General features: G+C 37.1%; 1 protein-coding gene across 4 annotated transcripts in view; it reads right to left on the reverse strand.

Annotated features, from left to right (window-relative positions):
• Positions 1-1802: 1802 nt before the first annotated feature.
• The window catches only part of TFDP1 (transcription factor Dp-1), a 45808-nt gene continuing 25054 nt past the window's right edge, over positions 1803-22556 (reverse strand). For 3 of the 4 annotated variants that reach the window (XM_068421789.1, XM_068421798.1, XM_068421805.1), the window contains exons 4-12: positions 19020-19126; positions 13779-13900; positions 12321-12486; positions 11979-12125; positions 8388-8456; positions 6910-7061; positions 5959-6125; positions 5273-5354; positions 1803-3133 (exon numbers count right to left, since the gene is read on the reverse strand). In XM_068421789.1, the coding sequence (XP_068277890.1) occupies positions 2986-3133; positions 5273-5354; positions 5959-6125; positions 6910-7061; positions 8388-8456; positions 11979-12125; positions 12321-12486; positions 13779-13900; positions 19020-19126 (1160 nt within the window). In that variant the 3' untranslated portion in view covers positions 1803-2985. The remainder of the gene's footprint in view (positions 3134-5272; positions 5355-5958; positions 6126-6909; positions 7062-8387; positions 8457-11978; positions 12126-12320; positions 12487-13778; positions 13901-19019; positions 19127-22556) is intronic. The other variant, XM_068421813.1, reaches the window with a different exon arrangement.

Genomic DNA, 22556 nt, shown 5'->3' on the forward strand with positions numbered 1-22556 from the left:
TGGACTGTCAAAAGTTCCTTGATAACTATTTTTGGGCTCTGCAGATAAAACTGCTGTTCAATAGCAAACATAATTTGAATCAGCTGACTCAACTGCGACAAGAACCTTGCTTCTAAGCACTACAGAATCACAGAATTACAGAATCACAACTAGGTTGGAAGAAACCTCTGGGATCATCGAGTCCAACCTTTGACCTAACACCACCGTGTCAACCAGACCATGGCACTAAGTGCCACATCCAGTCTTCTCTTAAACACATCCAGGGATGGTGACTCCACCACCTCCTTGGGTAGCCCATTCCAATGCCTGATAGCCCTTTCTGTGAAGAAATTTTTCCTAATGTCTAACCTGAACCTCTCCTGGCACAGCTTGAGGCTATGCCCTCTAGTCCTGTTGCTAGTTGCCTGGGAGAAGAGGCCAACCCCCACCCCGCTACAACCTCCTTTCAGGTAGTTGTAGAGAGCGATAAGGTCTCCCCTAAACCTCCTTTTCTCCAGGCTAAACAATCCCAGTTCCCCCAGCCGCTCCTCATAGGACAGACCCTCCAGACCCTTCACCAGCTTTGTTGCCATCCTTTGAACTCCAGCACCTCTATGTCTTTCTTGAAGTGAGGGGCCCAGAGCTGGACACAGTACTCGAGGTGTGGCCTCAGCAGTGCTGAGCACATGGGAACAATCACTTCCCTAGTCCTGCTGGCCACACTATTCCTGATACGAGCCAGGATGCTGTTGGCCTTCTTGGCCACCTGGACACACTGCTGGCTCATGTTCAGTCGGCCATCGATCAACACCCCCAGGTCCTTTTCCACTGGGTCGCTTTCCAACCACTCTTCCCCCAGCCTGTAGCGCTGTATGGGATTGTTGTGCCCCAAGCGCAGGACCTGGAACTTGGCCTTGTTGAACTTCATGCCACTGGTCTCAGCCCATCTGTTTAACCTGTCCAGATCCCTCTGCATTAGTACTGCAAAGAATGACATCTTCAGTGAGAAGCAAAGCATTCAATTAGCTCCCCCCAAATGGTTTTCCCAGGCCCATAAAATTAAGTAATTTGCTTGGTTCACACATATTACAACAAAGTTTGATACAATTAGAAAACGTTCACCGCATATCAACTGCTCTGTAGTAAGCACCCACATCCCCTTACACAGAAGATTTGTCAAGGCATAATCCCTCGGAGAAAAAAAAAGTAACACACTTCATACTTACCACAGGGTTTAAGTGCATCCAGGAACCCTTACCGCAGACAGAACCATTATTAGACTGTAAGTTGTTTTTGCAGTGACTCCCTAGAGTTTGCGGAAGCAACAAATCCTGACTCTGATAGAAGCCTGCAGAGTGACTGAGACAGTTCAGTAACCTATGCTTTCAGGTGAGAGCAGGGGATCTAACAAATAGGTTTAAGGTGGAAGTATACGGAAAGTAGATGAAGACCTGTTTGACAACATGGGAATGTATGATGAAAAGCCAGGACTGAGGAATGTGGGATGAAAAGTTACGACAGTAAGCATGGGATTTTAAACAGAGAAGCTGGATTGGAGTACTAAGATTGGCCTGACACTCTGCAGGAGCAACAAGAGACACGAAAGAAGAGAGTATATAGGGCAAGATATTGCTTTTTGCATCGTAAGTTACCAAGAGCTATAAGGACAAATTACTAAATCAAAGCAAAAAAATTTGGGCCCTCTATAGCGCAGATGCAGTATCCTGAGACAGTTAATTCTAGGTCTTGTGATGAGGGGAAGCAAAATGTTTTAAAATAACCCTAAAATTAGAAAAACCACAGAGCTTGTTAAAAATGCCCATGCGCGTTTTATTAATAAAAACTAACAGTGCCAAGGTTAAACAAGTCAAACAATTATAGTCTCTTTATATTCCATAAAATATTACAGAAAAGTTTATTTGTGTTTCAATAAAAAGACTACTGTCTTAGAATAGGCAGCTGACAGTATTTGTGCAGTTAATTGTTTGTGAATAAATTTAAAAAGACTACCACCTGCCCTGAAATTCCTTTTATAAAAATGAACTATTAAAAATGATTGACAAATTTTGAGTTAAAAAACTTAAAACATTCTCTATATTTAATTTCAACTTTATAATAGATTACAGGAAGATGCTTATGAAACAAATACAAACATTTGTTTCAGTACATGTCTTTATATGATAGACTTATAAGTATGTAAACAACTATATAATAAAAAGTTTCCAAAGTCTGCCTGTAAGAAATCAGGCAAATTTTACCATAAGCAATAAATCATTCCAAACCTTCAAGACATTTTATATAGCTGCACCAACTGGCAGTAAACATTTGCCAAAAACTTTGTAATTCATATGTCCCAACATACAGTGAAAAGTATATAAACTTGATGGAATCATAATGTTAAGATATAATTTAAGGGAAAGTAAGTTCACAACAACATTTCTGGAATTTAACACGTAAAAAAGTAGGACGTATCTTTCTTGTTTGGTTCTTTGGACACTGCATGATTAACAAATACACTACTACATTAGCTCACTATCCCTCAAGAAGTGGCATAATCAAAATACACTCCAAATAAATTGCCATTCAGTATATTCATTTTCCACAGAAGGATAGCATTTTATTTCTCAACGATGTGTCTACATTTACTTTAGCAAACTTCGTAAGAACATTTGGGGCAAAATCCATTTTCCTTCAAGTAAAAAAAAAAAACAAAAAAACACCCACCAAAAAAACAACCAACAAACCAAAACCCCCTAAAACAAGAGTAAATAAAGGCTCTGCATTAACACACTGGTATCAAAAACACACATCCACACCACATTTAAAAATACCCTACATAAAACAATCCTTGTTTGCTTATCAGAGGTGCAATTTCTAAACTCAGAACTGCTTACCAATATTCTCCTTGAGGGATGGGGCAAAGTAATTTGAGACACTTCTCCCTAGAACAATTTATTCCTGAAGCTTGCTGAATTTTAACAAAACATAGTCTACAAGCAAAGGGCATCAGTCGTCATCATCGTTTTCATTAAAATCGTCGTCATCATCATCGTCATCCCCAACATAAGAAACTGGTGTTTCAACTCTGGAGCCACTGTACTGAGATCCATTGGAACTTGTAGCCAACATCCCATCTCCACCATTGGAAAAGTCACTGAAAAAAAAAAGAAAAGAGGCCAGTTGCCATTGCTGATTTTTCCCAGTTCACTGTGCTCTTAAATATAATAATCTATCTATTCCATTCCTTTAATGAATCTGCCACCGCTACTTCATAAACTGTCTTTAATATAGTCTTAAGTAGTTTCTCAAAAGCAGAAACAGTTGAAGTGCTTTTGAAATGGTTATTGTGTTTCTTCTGTTAGGTTTAATACAAAGATAAAATCCTTTCACAGGTGCCTTAGAAGTATGCTTTCCAGGTTTCTTCTAAAGAACATTTAGGATTAAGGCTACACAGCTGTCTAAGCCCTTTAATATTTTTATGTAGCACTGGACACTTGCATCACAAGTGAATCATGTCTTTCAGAAGCACTAATCTTGATTCAAAGACTTGGAAAACCGAGGAATTAATAGCTTAATTCCTTGTTATTACATGGCAAACTATCCTTGCTACATTTGCTGTATTTTTAACTTGAAATTGTTTTCTTCTCATTGTGCTTTTATTTTCTAGTTAAAAAAAAAACACAACCAAAACCCAAAAAACAACAACAAAAAAATCTCTTTGGCATCTCGTATTTTTCCGTCTGAGTATCCCTACACTAAAAATCCACCTGCTGGATCAGCAAGTCAATTTAGAGAGTATCCACTTTCTTACTTAAATGTGTTCTTTTTCCACCAAAATACACACATGCGTTGTAGAAATGGTCTGAAATATCTTGTTCCTAGACAAATTAACTGTATCCAGAAGTATTTTATTTTAATAGAGCTAGAACATTTCTGCCTCCATCATTACTCTCTATTTTGCTAGTCTTTTTTATTATTTACTTTCTCAAGTTTGATATGCTATGAAAATTTGTCACACATTCTTGACAAAATGTTTTTCTAAAAATCACTGCTAAACTGTTTCACTTGCAAGTTATTTCCTTATTTTTTTTTGTTTTGCATTCAAGTAAGCCTATCATTCACAAAAAGGGTTTTTTTTTTTTAAAAAATAAATGCTTTAAAAATGTAATTGCATTAGCCTTTTAAAGTAAGCTAGATACTTGTCTTTAGGAGGACCTCCTTCCAACTCTGATGGAAAGCAGATGGGTGAGAAAAAGAAGACTATCTTCAGAGAACACAAATAAAGCTGTATTTCCTTGTGTAAAGAAAGCGCATCAATACAGGATTTTTGCCTTTAAACACAAATGGCTAAGAAATGTCCTAAAAATTAGGACTTCCTTGAGAATTTCAATGGTATAGCAATTTCCCAAGTAGTTTACAAGGCAGAGCCTGACAGTGACTCTGACATAATACAGTCATTGTCGTGGAAAGAGCCAAAGTAATCTAGAATTTTCGCTCTCCTCTCCAACCTCACCTCAGTGACCGCTAAAATCATGGCACAGATCCTCCTGGAAGTTATGCTGAAGTGTATGGAAGACAGGGAGGCGATTAGGGACAGCCAGCATGGCTTCACCAAGGGCCAACTGTGACTGACTAATCTAGTGGCCTTCCATGGTGGAGTGAATGCAACAACGAACAAGGGAAGAGCTACAGCCGTCATCTACCTGGGCTTCTGGAAGGCCTTTGATACAGTCCTCGCCAACATTCTTACCTCTAAATTGGAGAGATATGGGTTTGTCGGATGGACTATTTGATGGATAAGTAGTGACTACATAAGGAAAAATGTCTTATATAGCAAGACAAAAATAATAGTTAAGTTCAGAAATGACATATGTCCAAACAAAGTTAAATAAAAGTTACAGTTTATCACTCTACCAGCTGCTGATGCTGTTTAAAGCCCAAAGACCAAAACTGTGTTTTAAGTCGGACACTAATGACCAAGGCAGAATCTTGCCCAAATTTTATCTTTAGGGAAGTACCTGTTTTCTTGTCACAAACTCGAAACAAAAATAGTACATTCAAGATTAACACCAGTCTAATCAATTTCTTTTCTACTATACAGGAAAAGATTTCTTTAATGACACTGGTACGAACCACCACTACTGAAATAAAAGCGATGTCTGAGAATAAACTTAAAACACATATCCACTCCACATTTGATCAGAACAGTACTTCTTTCATGAAGTATTTAATCTCTGATTAAGTTTCTTTGATGATCACAGACTTTAAAAACTAATTGATAGTTTCATCTCACCTGGCTGAAAATCTTGTGCCATTTGATGCAGAACCTGATGAAGATGTGACATATACACTGCTGATTGATCCCTGAGCCATTTCTGTAAAGTGAACAATATGTATTTCAAGAATACTTCAAAACACACTCATCTCATTCAGTGGAAATGCTTAATCCTTTTAAAGTCCAGAAAAGGAGTCTTGCAACCAAAACAACAAAACATACTGATGTACTATATCCAAAATGGCATAATTAAAAAAAAAGAAGCTAGTACAACAGCAAAATTTCAAAATACATTAAAAACCATTTTATTTTGAAGTGAACAAGTCAGATGTCTTCAGTATTCTTACATAATGAAAATGATAAAACGATGTAAAATGAAGCCATGACCATGTTCACACTTACTATCTTTTACTTCTGCAGAGGAATCAACTATAAATACTGTTCTCTTAAAAAAAATTACAGCAAAGATCTACTTGCGTGGTGTAACACAAAACGTGGTTCTGGGAAGAGCAACAGTCCATTCTCTGTGAATCTCTATGTTATTTGTTCCCTAAGTTACACTAAAAAGCACATATATTTAAGAACTTCTTAGAAATCCTCACCACAAACCAGCGGAAATTTACTGATCTTAGATATTTTCATGTTTCTTCCTTGAGTCCTGTATTAAGGAGGAAAACAAAACAACTCTTCTTGGAGTAACTAACCTGTCACATATGGTTCCAGAGCTTTAGGAACCAAACTCCTTGCAATTTTTAGGTCCTCTGCTGAACAGCTTCCAGATTCTAGCCCACAAGCCATTCCCATTCGTTTTAGTACTTCTATATCATCATGAATTTCAAAAGTATTGTCAAAATTAAATAGATACTCAAACCTGGAGAGGAAAAATGTCTCAATTAGCTTCAATTACTTCAACTACCTTTCCAGTTTCAGGAATTGCAGCATTTCAAAAGCTTAACACACAGCGTTAGTGACACATCACATTAAGCAATCACATTTTTCAAAATTTATGTATTTGATAGCAAGCGACTAAAACTGTAACTATACACACTATGTAAATCATTAACACGTTTAATTGATACAAAGTTTTAATCAAACATTTGGCATGCTTGATAATTTTTTCTTTAATCCCATTCCTCTGCCTACTGCGTAATTTTTTTTTCAATGTTTTTAAGCTCTTCTAGTAAGCTAACAGTGCAAGCAGAAACAACTGCTACATTCAGCTTATATTTAGCTGATGAAAAAGGTAGCTTTTTGAACCAAAAGTAGGGAACAGCAGTTCTGAAAGCAAAATTCATTTTCACTTCGGCTGGCTGTATTTCATCATGTTAAAGCCAGAGGAAAATACAACTTGGTAAAGTATGATATAAAACTTCAGCAGAGCTGCCTTACTTTGCTTCTAACACCTCTAGATAGTAAGTCTTAAAGAAGTTATTAAATGTAAACACAATTATTCTGTTTATTAAAAAGCTCTATAAAACTCTGTTTCTATTCAACATGATTAAGTTTTACCCGTCTGAAATGCACAATCTCCATCTACAAAAGGCACAAGTAAATTTATTGGTATTTCCTTTTTAACAAATCTAGATGAACACTCTAGCATGGACATAAAACTCATAGTTGTACCAAATGCCAGACAGAAAACTTTGTTAACTTACTTGTCATTTGAAATACTGCAGTCAATCACTGTCTTCTTGCTGGTGTTCACAATTATAAATGGCAAATGGATGACAGAATTGGAAGGTGGTGGTCGATTTGCCTGTTGTTCTGCTTGACGGTTTCGCTGAACGAGGTTCTTGAAGGCAATTTGCTAGAAAAAGCAATAGTGATATGAAAGTATGAATAAAACCTGCAACATCCTGTTAATGAAAAAATCCCTCAGATAAAAAACACTAGCAATTGTTGTAGCAAGTAAATGCAGAAAACGACAGAGAGCATTCACCAATATTTCTAGATGTTAAGATGCGAGACACAAATGATAGTCGTGAAAATACAACATAGTAAAACTTAACAAATGCACGTTCTAATAACTACATCAGGACAGATCCTTGACAGAATGAAGAGATAACAATGACTGGAAAAAGGAATTTTCATAGACCATACTACTTCCACTCTGTTTACTATTCCCTGCTAGCTACTGCACTCCACAAGAACAGCTGAATGATTAATACTGTATTTTTTATGAATTTACATGCTAAAAACCAGTTAACATTTGGGATTTGAATGTCTGATGTTAGGTTTCTGAATTACTCTACTAATATGAGTGACTGTACTCTATCTTACCAAAACTGCTTTTCAGAACGAAATGTTCATATTTTAAAGATTAGCAATTCTAAGAACTGAAAACTCAAGTTAACTACTAAAATTCAAGTTATAAATCTTATACTAAGGCACCAAACAAAGAAAAAGTATTTTTCTGGTCAAGGAATCAAATGACTTAAACAAGAATTAAAAACAAAATCCAAAGCCAACATAGAAGCTGATAAAAATCAGAGAGCTGTTGAGATTACTGTCCCATAGCTGTCTGTACTTTCTTTCTGCATGCCCTCCCTGACATTTGCATTCCTACTGCGTAGGTAATGCAACTACTAAGGGATACATCCCTGAAAACCAGCAGCACAGTGACTTAGGGGATAGACTACTGCTTCCCACAGTATATTAGGGAAAATCTGGGAAGGAGTTCAGCAACTATTTCACAGCAGTTAAGCCACTTACACAGCAGGGGCAGCAATGTCTAAGAAAGGAAAGACAGAGCATTATGAGAGATGACCTTTACAGTCACATAATTTTATCTATGGACTCTAATACAGAAAAACAATCTAGATACAAGAACTGAACTGGAAAATTCAGAGGGTACAGTATGAATTACAGCTACTGTCAGCATAAATCCTGTTTAAACATACTTGATACTGCAAAAGAATTCATCGTAACTCATGGAAGGTTCCTGGCTTCCCCAATAGCAATGGCCAACAGCATAGTCTCAGCTAAATTACAGTGCTAAATTAAAACTGCATACGCCTTATCCTGAAATTCACCTCTAGTCTTCTTAGAAGTTTCCCATCCCTCACTGGGATAAAACAACAGGAATATAGATATAAGTTACCTTGCCCTATAGACAAGAGTACCTTGACTGTACCTGTAGAATGAGTTCTTGTAGCTGAGACTGTTTTTGCTTTATTCTTTCAAGTCTTCTCTGTTTCTCCACCTTAAGACAGAAGAAGGATTGGTTAGTTTTGGTTTTAAATAACATTTTATATCAACATTTTCTCCCCTTAAAATCATTTCAGTATCAGAGAACTGGAGCTAGGACATATAATGTCAATCATTAAGGTTTTGCAGATAATTTAGAGATCTAATATCAAGACTCACATCAGTAGTACTGATGGAAACTGTAACAAAGAGCAGAATTAGAACACTGGGAAATAAAGTACAATATAATGGGGAGAAGGTAAAAACATCTTTGCAAACAGAAGTTATGCCTCAAAGAATTATCCAAATTCTCCTAAGGAGGCGAAGAACACATAGACCAGAAGGATCCACTTGATGTAGTCTGCTGATAGTGGAGATACTGCAGAAGATCCACTGAAGATGCTCAAAGAAATGAGGCTGCTGTGGAACCAAAGGTTAAGTCCCTACAGTATTAAATGCATACTATGTAATAACATAAAAGACAGAAGACAAAATGGCAGGAAATAAACTGTTTTCCCAGTGGAGGAAGCTCACCAGCAGATTCCCACAAGGACTTTATTTACAGACTGTTATTCAAATTACAGAGGATCAGAATAAGGGGATGAACAGCAAGCTGACAGAATCTGCCGACAACGCTGGGCTATCTGGCACAGTAAAAAGAGAGCTCATCACAAAGCACACTCGTGTCTTGTAGCATTGAGTAATTACATCATCAAAATTAATTTTGGTAAATGTAATGTGGTATGTGTGAGAAAACATAATCCCATTCATGCAAATTTTAGAAATAAAATGACATTCAGTAGAGATATTAAATTACAGTATCTACAAAAACATCAGCTCAGTACACCACAGCAGCCAAAAATTTGGATTATTATGCAAGGAACAGAGAACAAAACAGAAATTATCACTGCATCAGTATATGAAGCCAGAATGTTTACATCTTGAATTCCGTAGGTCTAGTGTTCCTCTTTCAAAAAGACTATACAAAAGAGCAATCAGGATAATCAGTGGTACAGAACAGATCCCATACAAGGGAATAATGAATAAAATAGGACTCTACAGAAAGGAGAATGAAATAATGAGGGAGAACATGGGTGATATCTATGAAACCATCAATAGGATAGAGAAAGTGAATAAGGAATGACTGGGTCATCATCACTTCCAATCAAAAAAATCAGAGGCTATCAACTAAATATAGTATGTTCAAAAACAAACAAAAGGTATTTCATAAGCAGCTCCTAATGCACCTGAAACTCACTGCCACAAAAGGCTCAATGTTAAAAGTAAACTTTGCACAAAGTAAAAATTTGTGGAAGAAAAATTAATTGAGAGCTATTAAACAGACGGATGGCTGTTTATGCCTGAGCCACAAGTTACAGGAGAAAACATCACTAAACACTTTCTCTAATCTGGACAGACAGACCGCTGGCCTGAACATCAACTTTTGTTCTTAGGTCCTTAAAATATGCAACTAACAAGAAAATGACTGGAGATAAAAATTCACATGAATGCAGTTTTCTGTTAATTTTTGGTGAAAAAAACCCAGAAGTGTACACAGTTGAAAAAACTGCAAAAAGGGATGATGTTATACCATATTTTTAAAAAAAGAAAAAAAAAGGACAGACCAAGTCTTATAATTTAGCATTAGAAAGTCAGTCAAATAACCATCTCCCCCAAAAAACATACCACAAATCACCTGAGACATTTTCCTATCACCTACATGTAAATGACATTGCTTTCCATATTACTTCAAGATACAGACCTTATTAATTGCCCCACACCCTCTCTTTTTGCATTATCAGAACATATTTTAACAAATCTAATACTCTAATTTACAAACCAAGTACAAGTTTAAAAAGACTTAAAATACTAAATACTTGATGGGGAACCCCTCAAACTCCTATTTTGCCTTATAAACTATTTGGCTTGATTTTTCAACAGTTTAAGGGTGAAGCTAAGCAATATCAGATGGAATAGTAAGAAAAGTTTATTATTATTGACAATTTCACAAATTAAACATTAGCCTCCACAAACTCATTAAAAAGAATCTTATTGCAAAATTTGTCAGGCAATGTCACTAATTATTTAAATGTCAATAGAGCTTGCAGTAACAGCAGTTAGAATACTCATGAAGCACTAATGGGGAAGGGAGGTATCCCGCAATTTCCTCAAGTAAGCTCAATACATCTTAGGGTTTTTGCTATTTTCAAGACTGTATTACACTTGTAGCTCAATTATTCAATGGTTAACAGAAATCTTTCCTCCTCTTGTGACATCTAATTAACAAGTTCTCACTTCGATATCAGAAGTTATCATTGTTGCCATCTTAAAAGCATGAACCTTCACTGTGCATTATTACATTCTAAGTTGCTTTTTTTACTTCAGTATGAATATTATCCTACTCTTCTTTAGTACATTATCAGTCATGACATCAAACCCAGCTGAATGAGCCACTCTTCTTTTTCTTTTGCTCCAACATTACTGGCAACATCACACTTTGTGAGACAGATCCAAAGAGATCTACTTTTAAAATCCCTCCAGCTAGCTGGTTCCCTATTCAGCACACAGCACTGTCATCTTCAAACCACTTCACCTTCCATACTCACTGTACTATTTATACCCCAATTACCACTCTCTTACCTTAACTAATAATTTTCACTTGGGATGATAAATATTTAAATAAAACTCAGATTGATGAGATACCCTAGATTTTCTTCATCTAGATTGATTTTTCAGTTAGTACTGTAATTGCTATTATCAGCATCAAACAAAAATCTCCACAGAATTAGCCCTTTGTAGATAGATTCCAAAATGGCTTTTTTTTCCAGTTTGTCAGCTTCTACACTGATTTTTCAGTCTTGCTGAAGGGAATTTAGACTTATTAAGAATAAACACAAAGTCTCATTCTATTCTGATAAAGTGAACTGACTTCAGTAAACCTCAGTAACTTTATTACCCTGCAAATCTCAGGACACTAAAAAAAAAATCCTGCCAGAACTTACGAATGCCTCAGTATAAAACATTTTACTTCTTACCCAAGATACACAGTAAAAAAGTCTGACATGTTCATGCAAGACAAATGTCAGAAACACATATGACCTGCAGCGACAAAGAAGGAGTGATGTGTATATATATATATGCTGCTCTACATGCAACATCTATCATCACAGATGTATTATTTGTCTGGCATCTGGAGAAAACAATCTTCCTGACTCTTGAGCACCACTACCGCAATGCTGGAAACACACATTAATCTTTCAGTTCGATTAACTTCCACTCAGAACCACTTCACATACACTGTAAAAGCTTATACAGAGCTGTATTTTTGACACAGAAGAATTAAAAAAAAATTCAGCAATCTGGAAGTTTAAATGTGTGTTCTGTAAATACAAATAAAATTTTAAAAAGAGTCAACGGGACCATACGATTCTACCTCGCTATCTCAGAAGATCACATGCACATGTTGGATCAGAACATATTAAAGCTGTAAACATTTTCTCAAAACACAAAGCCATTGTGTATTTCCTAACACATATACCTCTAAATTCTGACATTCCTGAGCCGAGTTAGTAGGCAAACCAATCCATTTGATTTCCTTCTTCTCCTTAGAGATAATGTTCATGGCCATAAGGACATTTAAGGCATCATAGACACGTCGTCTAATATTCTTCTGGTCATAAGCCTGCTGTAGACATAGTGCATTAATTAAAAACATATCTGTAACGAAGATATTTGAAAACAAATATATTACAGTAAAAGGGTAAACTCGGGTAATGTCTGAACTGTTTCATTTAGCAGTAGGAAAAGAAATACGAAAGTCTCAAAAGAAACTTCTCTTCCCCCATTCAGTTCACATGTAATTGACCTCCCATATACTTACCGATTCATTTGGTGAAATGTGATTATCAGTGGTACTGAATTCTGCAACCAGCTCGTCTGCTACCTCATTGTATGAGGTGATTCCTTTTCTTTGTACCTTCTCACAAACCTTCATAGAGAAATGACGTAAACCCTTGCCATTCTTCTCTCCTTTTTTGTTCCGCTTCCTACATATATGTATAATATATATATTTTAAGAAGATTTGAACTTTGCAATATTTAATGTCTCTTTTTTAAATACAGGCACACTGCTGCAAAAACCAAGCCTTCCCTTTTGTTCTGCTTCTCACCCCTTCACAACATTTTTTCCTGTAATTTTTTCCTCTACAATTTACAATAATTAACAATTCTAATATCTTGATGCTGAAATACAGCACAAATTCATCCTTTCGGCAACTGCTAGCTCCAGTAGCAGATAGTAAGTTAACAATACAGATATTCCTTCAAGAAGTCAGTAAATAAAACCTTCCAATCTTCAAGACAAGAAGGGATAAGGGGGATAAATGCTAAAATACGAAAAGTGAATTACAGGAAAAGTGAATTACGTTTTTGGGGTTTTGTTTGTTTGTTTTTAATTTAACTAGTCCATCTCGTTTGACGACAAAAAATTAGATTGATTGAGCATTGTTCTACAAAAATCCAATAATCACTGAACAGACAAAGTCCGATACTGGTTGAACTCACTAAACATTATACTATTACTAAAACACAGATTTGAAGTTATACAGTATGTGAAGTTGTTACAAAAGCTTCGAAGTTACAACAGATGCAAGGAGTATAACAAAGTTTTCTGCATATCTTTTAAATAAAAAGTTCCTTGTAACTTGAGGAAAAAATATAAGTACCAACAACATTAGTACCAGCAATGGAACTTCTCAATTCTCTACATCTCATTTCACTGTATAATTCAAAAGTAGAAATCTATTTATGTGTAACAAGACACTGATGATAAATTTAGTTTTAAAGCAACCACATTTAACAACAGACCCTTAAAAACAAGCCTGCATGAGAAAAGGCACCAAAAAAATGAATTCATTGCACCTAATATTTTTTTTCCAGTAAGAACTACATTCTTATTTCAAATGACACATCACGGTATGTTTGTTCAATCTGAAATGTTTTTTATTTTTTGGAAATACATCAGAAAAATAGAAATGCAAAATCAAAAACTGAATCAAGTCAGATGAATTCCTGTGTCCTTTTAGGAGCTAAATTCTTTAAAGGTAAGTAACATGAGAATATCCATCAGTGTTTACAGAAAATATTCTAGTTGTTTTTATAAGGGGGTATTCATTCTTGTGTGACTATGACTGGTTTTAGTACAGTATACTTTAATGTTGAAGGGTTCTTGATGGAAAGGTAAGCAGGCTCTCTCTCACACTGCTAGCCTGAAGAGTACATACACTATCACAATGAACACTTAGAACAATTAATCCTTTGTAACTTTTATTTTGCTCACCCAGCAGACCACGGCGAAGAATCGGCAGTCTGATTCTGTGATACAAAATGTGTGTTAGGTGTATGTGGACTTCCTACCAGGATAGTATTTGGTGCTGAAGGTCTCTGAGGTGTACCAATAACCTACAATAAAGAGAAAATTATCTGGAAAATAATCATAAGCATTCAAAGATATTCAGATGCTGCATTATTCATATGATGCGTTATCCAAACATGAATAATGCTTTTCTACCTACTTTGTTAGATGCATTAAATTTATACACACTAGCACAAAACCCCTCAGACTACATATTATATAGTTAGAGCACTCCCTAAATAATGAGCATGTATGTTTTATCCTTCTTACATGAGCTTTTCGTGCTTGCTGGATTTCTTAATACTGTTCTACACTAACGTAGACAAGATCAAAGTACACACACCCCCAACCCCAAAAAAATAAAAGGAAAGAAAAAGGGAAAAATGGAAAAAAATAGGAAAGAGAGCCCTACCAGGATACGTATAAAGAAGTTGTGGCAAATTACTGTTAAAATATGAACAGATGAAACAAGAAAATCTGAAAATCAGTAAAAGCAGAGCGAAAATGCAGAGCTGTTGCAAGAAAGGCCAAATTCTCTCCTGCAGTCAGTCTCTACCACTAGAGTCAAAACCAAAATAACCAATGTTAGAGGTAAGGAAGAGTAAGGTTCAACTTTCTTGATCACTGCAGTGAGTGAGACCAATTTCAGCAATACCATTTCATTTTGAACATGTTAGGAGCACACACTCAGCGGAACACAGTGTTCCAGCTTACAGGTAAGTAGTCCAGAAGATGTGGTAATTTAATCATAAGTAACCATAGAATCATCATAGAATCATAGAATGGTTTGGGTTGGAAGGGACCTTAAAGATCATCTAGTTCCAAACCCCCCTGCCACAGGCAGGGACACCTTTCCTCTAGACCAGGTTGCTCAAGCCTCACCCAACCTGGCCTTAAACACTGCCCTCTCCCGCTTTCCTCTGTAGGCCCCCTTCAGGTACTGGAAGGCTGCTATGAGGTCTCCCTGGAGCCTTCTCCTCTCCAGGCTGAACAGCCCCAACTCTCTCAGCCTGTCTTCCTAGGAGAGGTGCTCCAGCCCTCTGATCGTCTTCATGGCCCTCCTCTGGACTCACTCCAACATCTCCATGTCCTTCTTATGTTGGGGGCCCCAGAGCTGGACGCAGTACTCCAGGTGGGGTCTCATGAGAGCGGAGTAGAGGGGCAGAATCACCTCTCTCAACCTGCGGGCCACGCTGCTTTTGATGCAGCCCAGGATATGGTTGGCCTTCTGGGCCGCAAGCACGCACTTGCCGGCTCACGTTGAGCTTCTCGTCATTCATTCATACACAGCGCCATGCTCTCCTTATCTGTGAAACTAGCTGAAGCAGAACTCCCACTTTTGCAGATGATGGTTTTTTATGTCTGAAATATTATACATGTATCTTTCAAGAGAATATGTATATAGGAAAACAAAACGATACTGTACAGATTTCTGTTTTGTAGAAAAGACACGCCCATTTTTTGAGGGTACATTTACCTCCCAGTGGAAACAGTAAGTTTCATCCCTGACATCAGGTAAATGAAACAAACATCAAATGAACCTGAACTCATAACCACCCACAAGCCTGCTGTATTCTCCTGTGGCCACATTCTGCCTCCCAACAAAATTTTAAGTTTCTTCCTCAGGCATGCTTCAGTAATTTAGACTCAACAAGAATAAATCAGAAAAACTGAAAACCCAAAATGAAACATTTTATGCGTGAAAGTTAAAATAAACCAAAATTTGAATAACCTTTAAATGTAGAATGCAAGAAGCAGCCTAGTGAATATTAGTTGTTCGTGATTTCGTTTGCCTGGAAGGACAAAGAGCTGCATTTCTTCCCAAATACTGTCTCTTCATATTATGCCACCTCTCTGACTAGTTAACATACAAGTTTGTTACATTCACTTCTGGCAGCTGGAAAATCTTAGGTCCTCCTCCCCTTTCCAGTAGCTTATTTCCATACTTAAAATGTTTCTAATTCTTATTGAAAGTCAACTAATCTCCCCTACTACTTTTCATAACCAAAAATTCTGATTGTGGGAAACAGAATGAGGGTGGAGGATGCCCAACAGGCACAGGACATATGTGAACCAGCTCACTTTCTTCCTGTGAAAAAAATACCATCAGTTCTCCTATTCACCGGTCTGGTTCACCAAATGTCTCAAAAGACTGTGAAACCACCGGTGTGCTATTCAAGTAATGAAGACAATATGGAGAACAGAGGAAAGCTGTTAGCCAGTTTTTATCCGCTAGGATGCAGTTACAGATGACTGGAAGAGGTAATTCAATATCTTGCTCCCAGAGGCTAAAATTAGAGGGTCCCACTCTATTCCCTAGGTTCCCAACTCCACAAACAGGCCCACTATCACCCTGGTGCCACATCTAGAATTTGTATGACTCTGCAGTAACATGAAAGCCAAGCCAGCACAGGGGAGGGGGTGGAATTACAGCTGGAAGAAAAACAAATCGTTTGGCAGCAGCAAACCCTGGACATCTACTGCGCTCAGTTGTGTCTTGAAATACTCAACAGTACAAAGGAATAAATAGAAGGGTGTACAAATTCACAGGGTCATTTCTAGAGTGGAAAAGTGAAGTCCATTTAGTACATTCAAAACCTGCTCTGCGTTCCGATTGTAAGTCACAAAAGTCTGCAAACTAGCCAGAATTATATGCTTTAATGTATCACTATTAAGGAAGATCCTACGGTCTAGAGTCCAGAGCTTCAGAATCTTCTAAGGAGTTACTTAGTATTATTGGGTCCTTAATAGAAATGTTAATGCCCCTAACTTTTACTCACAAGTTCACAACCAACCATGACTTTGAATGAAAAGAGCATGAATGAAAAGAGTTAAGCAGTACTGAGTCACTGGGAACATCCTAAAATGAAAGCCTATAAATAGAACTAGAGAGGATGGCTTTAGAGAAAACAGAGGGACTGCGAGGGTGCTGGGGGGGGGCAGGAAGCAAAAGCAGAAAAAGAAGTGTCTGCTGTTTCTCATAAGTTGCCTGATTTCAAAAGTGAACAAGATTATAGCTCAGCTCCTTAAGCTTGAGTAAGATCAGGACAACAGACAACAGCAAGACAGCCCACACAGTCCACCTCATTGTACTCAACAGAAAAACTTATATGGGGACAGCATTAAGAAAAAGAAATCAAGACTACCTGGACAAAGAACACAAACTCAGAAAATTAAGTACTTAATTGTTAAAAACCTATTTTTACCACTCAAAGGTTAGAAAGTTGAGCAGGGTCACAAGCTAACTCCTCAACTCTGCTTCCCAACAACATTTTCCACACTGGCAGAAAATTTTTTTAATAGCTCTTGCTATCCCCTTCAGAACTGTAAAGTCAACAGAAATTTACCCAAAATTTCTCTCTCTATATACACAAAACAAAACCTCCATCTCTTCTTTAACGACATACAGCTAAGCATCTAATTTTGTACTGATAACAGCCAATACAAATATGCTGATATGGGCCTTTTCTTTCACAAAAAAAATAATGCTAATATGTTCTGGGTAAGACTTAAAAGTGCTGAAAAAAATTATGATTGCAAATGTAAATTTCCCACAGTAATCATACTAACAAAACCACTGTTAAGAGTAGTTATTATTTTGGAATCGTATTTTTTTAATAATGTTACCATGTAAAATTAATCATAGATAATATAGATGAGGATTTGTCAATTTAAACTTGTCATGGAAGACACAAGAATTTATTTTATAGGTATATAAAGATTGCTGTAGACATTAATTTACTCATTGTTGAAAGTTTAAAAAAGCATCAGATATTTGTAATTTCATTATTATCCCCTGGTTTTGGTACTTTAAGAAAATATTTTGTAAGTTACCTGAAAGAATATTTCATTTTCAACATTAAACTCAAGTATGTACACAGTCTCACAATAATGCCCAGAAGGGACTCCCTCTGTGCCATTATGCCTGTGAGCTATAGTTAAAACATTCTCTTCCTACTGCCTGTTACTGATTTTAAACTAAAAGAATGCCTAACTACTCTGAATTTCCCTGTTTGGAAATTTATTGATAAAACGCCTCCTACTGAAGGAGCAACTTCATTCAGCTGAACTCATTTCACTACACTCTTAACTTCCCAGTGGCTGTTGGAAGTAGTTAATTCACCACCACTGCCAGAAATACAGCACAGTGAATGATCTGCAATTATACAGACACTTCATTACTCAGTCTTCAGTCTGTCTCGGTCTACTCAAACTATGTGAAGCTCAAGACTTAAAACATAGTGATACTGGATCTGCAATTCTAGTAAGAACATGAGAGGATGCAGAGGTTTGAGGATTTTTGTTTTCTTTGTTTCCCTTTTGAAACTGACAGTTACACCATAGCAGCTATCTGAGTATGGCAACAGCTTCAAAGTGTAGTTAATAAGCAGTTATATAGCGATACTGCCTATTGCAGAGGGACTAGACTGTCACAACATGTGTACAGTTGAAGTGGTACAGTTTATAGATTCAGGCAGCCTCAGTTATAAAACACTCCTTAGAGCTTACAGTTGGGAAAGGCAGATGGGAAATTGCTTTCCTATCAAGAGGAAACCCAAATATAAGACACATTTCATTTCAGATGTTTATGCATTACAGTTGCTTTCCAGAAGATGAACTCAGACCCACTCTTCTCAGATCATCAAATTTTAACTTTGATCAGTATAGAAGTGACCTCTCATAACCTATGTATTATCTATCACATTATTAGATTCTTTGAAACCTTTAATTTCATGTACCTCACACAAAGCTCACACTAAGTGTTTAAGCAAAAGGATATCTAAATTAAGCACTAAGAAATGTAGCTCTGTTTTCAATTTTGTTCCATCTAACTTCACTCTCAATACAAATGTGCTAATAGACTTCATTCAAATTTCCCTGTGTCAGATTTTAAAACAGAATCTGAAAGAGCCACTGATTTTAAAGTGGCAAGACTAGCAAAAGATAAAGCCACCTGAATATTCAAGTGTCCACTTTTGACAGTCATCTTTGTATTTCTTTGCATAAAAGAACATTTGTTTTAACGTAAGCCTATTAAAATTAGAAACAAGCTTAGACTATCTGCCCATGACAAGTGATACCAACTATCAATTTACAAGTCATACTTACTGTATGTGTAAGTAATAGTACAAGCAATAAAAAAAAAAACCCGCAAAGTCTCCTTACCACTTGTTGTGCAATGTTGACATTAGACTGTCCGAATGTTTTTGGCAGGAGCTGTTTTCCAAGCGTATTTACTGTAGAAGGATGAACAGCCAATAGAGAAACAACCCCTAAAACAAATACAAGTAGACAGCTTCAGGTCAGCCACATTGTATTATTTGAGCAATTCCAGTTTCACGTATACTACACCAATGTGCATTAATAGAAACTAGCTCTGAACTGCGTAGAGTGTCAATATAAACATAGCATTTACACATTTGAAGCAAAAAAACAAATTAAGATTCAGGATGTCTCTCAAACTTTTTCCTGTGTAACCTTACAGTTATCAGTGATCTAGTATTAACAGGTTTTAATTCCTTGTATTCCCATTTCTCTCTCAAAGCAGAGTAATAGAGGCAATAGGCACCCAACAGAAAGAATAACCCCCTCCTCTTCTACTCCCATCCTTTGTGGCTATCGAAATAATTTCCCGCACCACTTGAAAAACACGCCCAATGCCCTGGCATATGTCATACCCTTCTCAGGCATGCTGGTCTACAGGACATAAAACTTGGTTAGCACAGGCCTTTCCAAGAGAATATTCTCAACTTTCCTCTAAGTGCCCCTTCCCAGCTGAAGGCAGGGAATTAAAGAACAGAAGTCTTCAAGAATCCAATATTTGAGCAAAATACATGCAACACAGCAGAACAACTCTGCAGAGAAAGCTGCTCTCTTCCTGTTCACAAGCCATCCACAATCACCATCAATAGCTAAGCAAGTCTTAAGCCACGTAAAACAAAAATTCAACTACAAAAATACCAAGCCAGGTATCCTCTAGCAATTTGATGCTCCATGTCATAGTTTAAAAAAACAACAAAACAAACAAAATGAAAAAAAAGGCAACAAGGACTGACTACAGAAAAAGAATAATGGGACAAACAAGTCTCAAAATATTGGAGACAATTATTTTGCTGAAACATCTGTCATTTGGTTGTCAGGTGAGATGTTTAGCACTTCTTTCCCTCAGACCACTTTTAAAGGGGCCAATGGGGCCAGAAAGACTTGGTAGAACTCCCATTACACTTCCTTTCTTTTTCCCATTATCCAATACAGAAGGAATAGGTAAGTATTTTCACAACGGTTGTATCAGGAAGGGCCCTAACCAGTCCTTGATGCCTAACCATCCCTCTTACGCATTCAAGTAGTCTACAGAAAGTTCAGGACAACTCAAGTCTTGTTTAAACCCTTGCTTTCCAAAAGGCTTGTATTTCCTAGCTGCTATTACTACACCATGTTAAACTGGTAGCTTCACAGAAGAACCTATTCTCAGTCCCCCAAATTTTAATAGGCTGCAGTAGCCGGTCATTCTTCCGTTATTAACCAACTTTCCAGTGCTCTTCCAGAAAGTCAGCAGCTATCTGGTTCGTAACATAAGTCTGTTATGCCTTCCTGTCCCTTCCAGTACACCCATCACTATCATGGCCTGTTCTGCGTGTGTTCTTCCTCTCTGCAGCATGCAGTAAAGCGATACAAACTACCGTGGCTACTAGTGCTTGAGTATCGTCTTCTCAGCTTCCTGGAGGTCGACATGTCTTTTTTTAACCTCCTCCTCCTCGTTGCTTTAAAAACAACACAGCAATCTGTAGATTATACTTCCAGTATAAAATAAGAGTTGTAACTGCTTTCCAGAGTTAAGACGCCTCATCTATTTGATCGCCCTTCCTTATTTTTGACGGCTCTTGTTGCCCATACACTTTCTAGTTCTCCTATCCTTTATTTTTGCAGGGGACAGGGATGGACACATTATTTACCACAAAGGAATGCCATACGTTATTGTATAACTCCATAGCACGTTTTCTATTTTATTCCTTGTTCCTTTCCAAATAATTCTCAAAAATAAATTTTCTTGTTCCCCATCAAACACTGATAGCACATTTTCATAATATAACCTAGAATGACTTCAAGACCTTGCTTGAGTGCTAGTAACTCACTTGGGGTCCTCATTGTATCTAGTTTGTTTTTCACCAATTATTAACCCATGGGAGGACCGTCCCATTCTATGACACCTTAGTTTCTTTCACAGACTGATTAATGGCCTTGATAATCAAGTTTTTTGTTGCTGTTATTTTTAAGAAATCCAAGGACATCGCACTGATTAGATAACCCTTATCCACACATGGTTGTTGACTCTTTCAAAGCATGACTTTGAAAAGACAAAACTTCAACTTCCCTTTTCCGCTCCCTCCAGAAAAGCCCTGTTAACTCCTGCCCATTATCACATTTATCCATATGTCTAGTACTTCTCTGTTAGGCACTCAACTGATTTGCCTAACAGAAGTCTGACTTAACTCATCTGCAGTTATCTGAGCCCTTCAAAAATTGGTGCAGGATATGTTGCTTTCTATCCTTCTGGTAATATATGAATTATATTATATATATATATACACACACATATATATATATATATATACACACTGAGTTAGCAGGACAGAAGTACCATTGCTAGGTCCTTAAAAAATTCACAGGTAGATATTCTCTGGCCATGATGATTTCCAACCATTCATGTTATCAATTTTTTCCTAAGACAACAACTTCTAGCAATACTTCAGTAGGACAACTTCATAAAGAACAATACTGCCATGAGACTCTTCCTAATCATCTTGATCATCTATCAACTCTTCAGATCAAGAGACCAAGAGACTTCATTCTTCTGGTATGTTTAAAACCAAAGTAATTCTTTAGGCTATCGTGTTGCTTCTTAAAAAACTTTTATGCAGTCAAAGACAAATGCAAAAATATTGCACTTGTGACAGTGTAACTCCATGCAACAGCAGAGGTCAGGGGTTGAGTGGTCAGGAAGCAGCTGTGCAGAAAAGTACCTGGGGATCCAGGTGGACAACAAGGTGAATGTGACCCAGAAGTACACCCCTATGCTAATGAAAACTTAACCGCATCCTGGGCTGCATTTGGAAGAGTACAGAAATAAGTACAAAGGAAGTTATTATCTCCTTTTCCTCCAGCACTCTTTAAGCTGTACCTGCATTACTCTGTTCAGTTTTGGGGCCCAAGGTGCAAGAGAGGCATTACCAAAGAGGAGAGAGTCCAGCAGAAAGACACTAATACGGCTACGGTACTGGAGCATATGATATACAAGGAGAAGCTGAGGGAGCTTGGTGCGTTCAGCCTGTAGAAGGGAAGATTAAGGTGGGACACGAGGTGTATTTGTGGGAATCTAATCATACTCTGATAAAATAATCAAGATTTGATCATATAGAAAGTCAGGTTTGAAATAGGTAACCACAGGCACTGTTAGGTTTGAAATAGGTAACGAGAGAAACCTCACCAGGAAGTTACTGGAGTTTTCTATGTTTTGTTTAAGAAACTAAGGAAACCGTCACGGACACCAGTTATGCTGCTTAGAAACCCCCTTATCCTTCCCATCCTGATTTGAATATCAGGGTTAGTTTCCAATCAATACAGTAGAACTAACCAATGATTGGTTTAGAATAAGAATATGGATAAGGTTATAATAAACAGAACCAATCGTTATAAAGGTAAATT

The sequence above is a fragment of the Nyctibius grandis genome, chromosome 2 (genome assembly GCF_013368605.1).
Source record: "Nyctibius grandis isolate bNycGra1 chromosome 2, bNycGra1.pri, whole genome shotgun sequence".
NCBI classification, from domain to species: domain Eukaryota; kingdom Metazoa; phylum Chordata; class Aves; order Nyctibiiformes; family Nyctibiidae; genus Nyctibius; species Nyctibius grandis.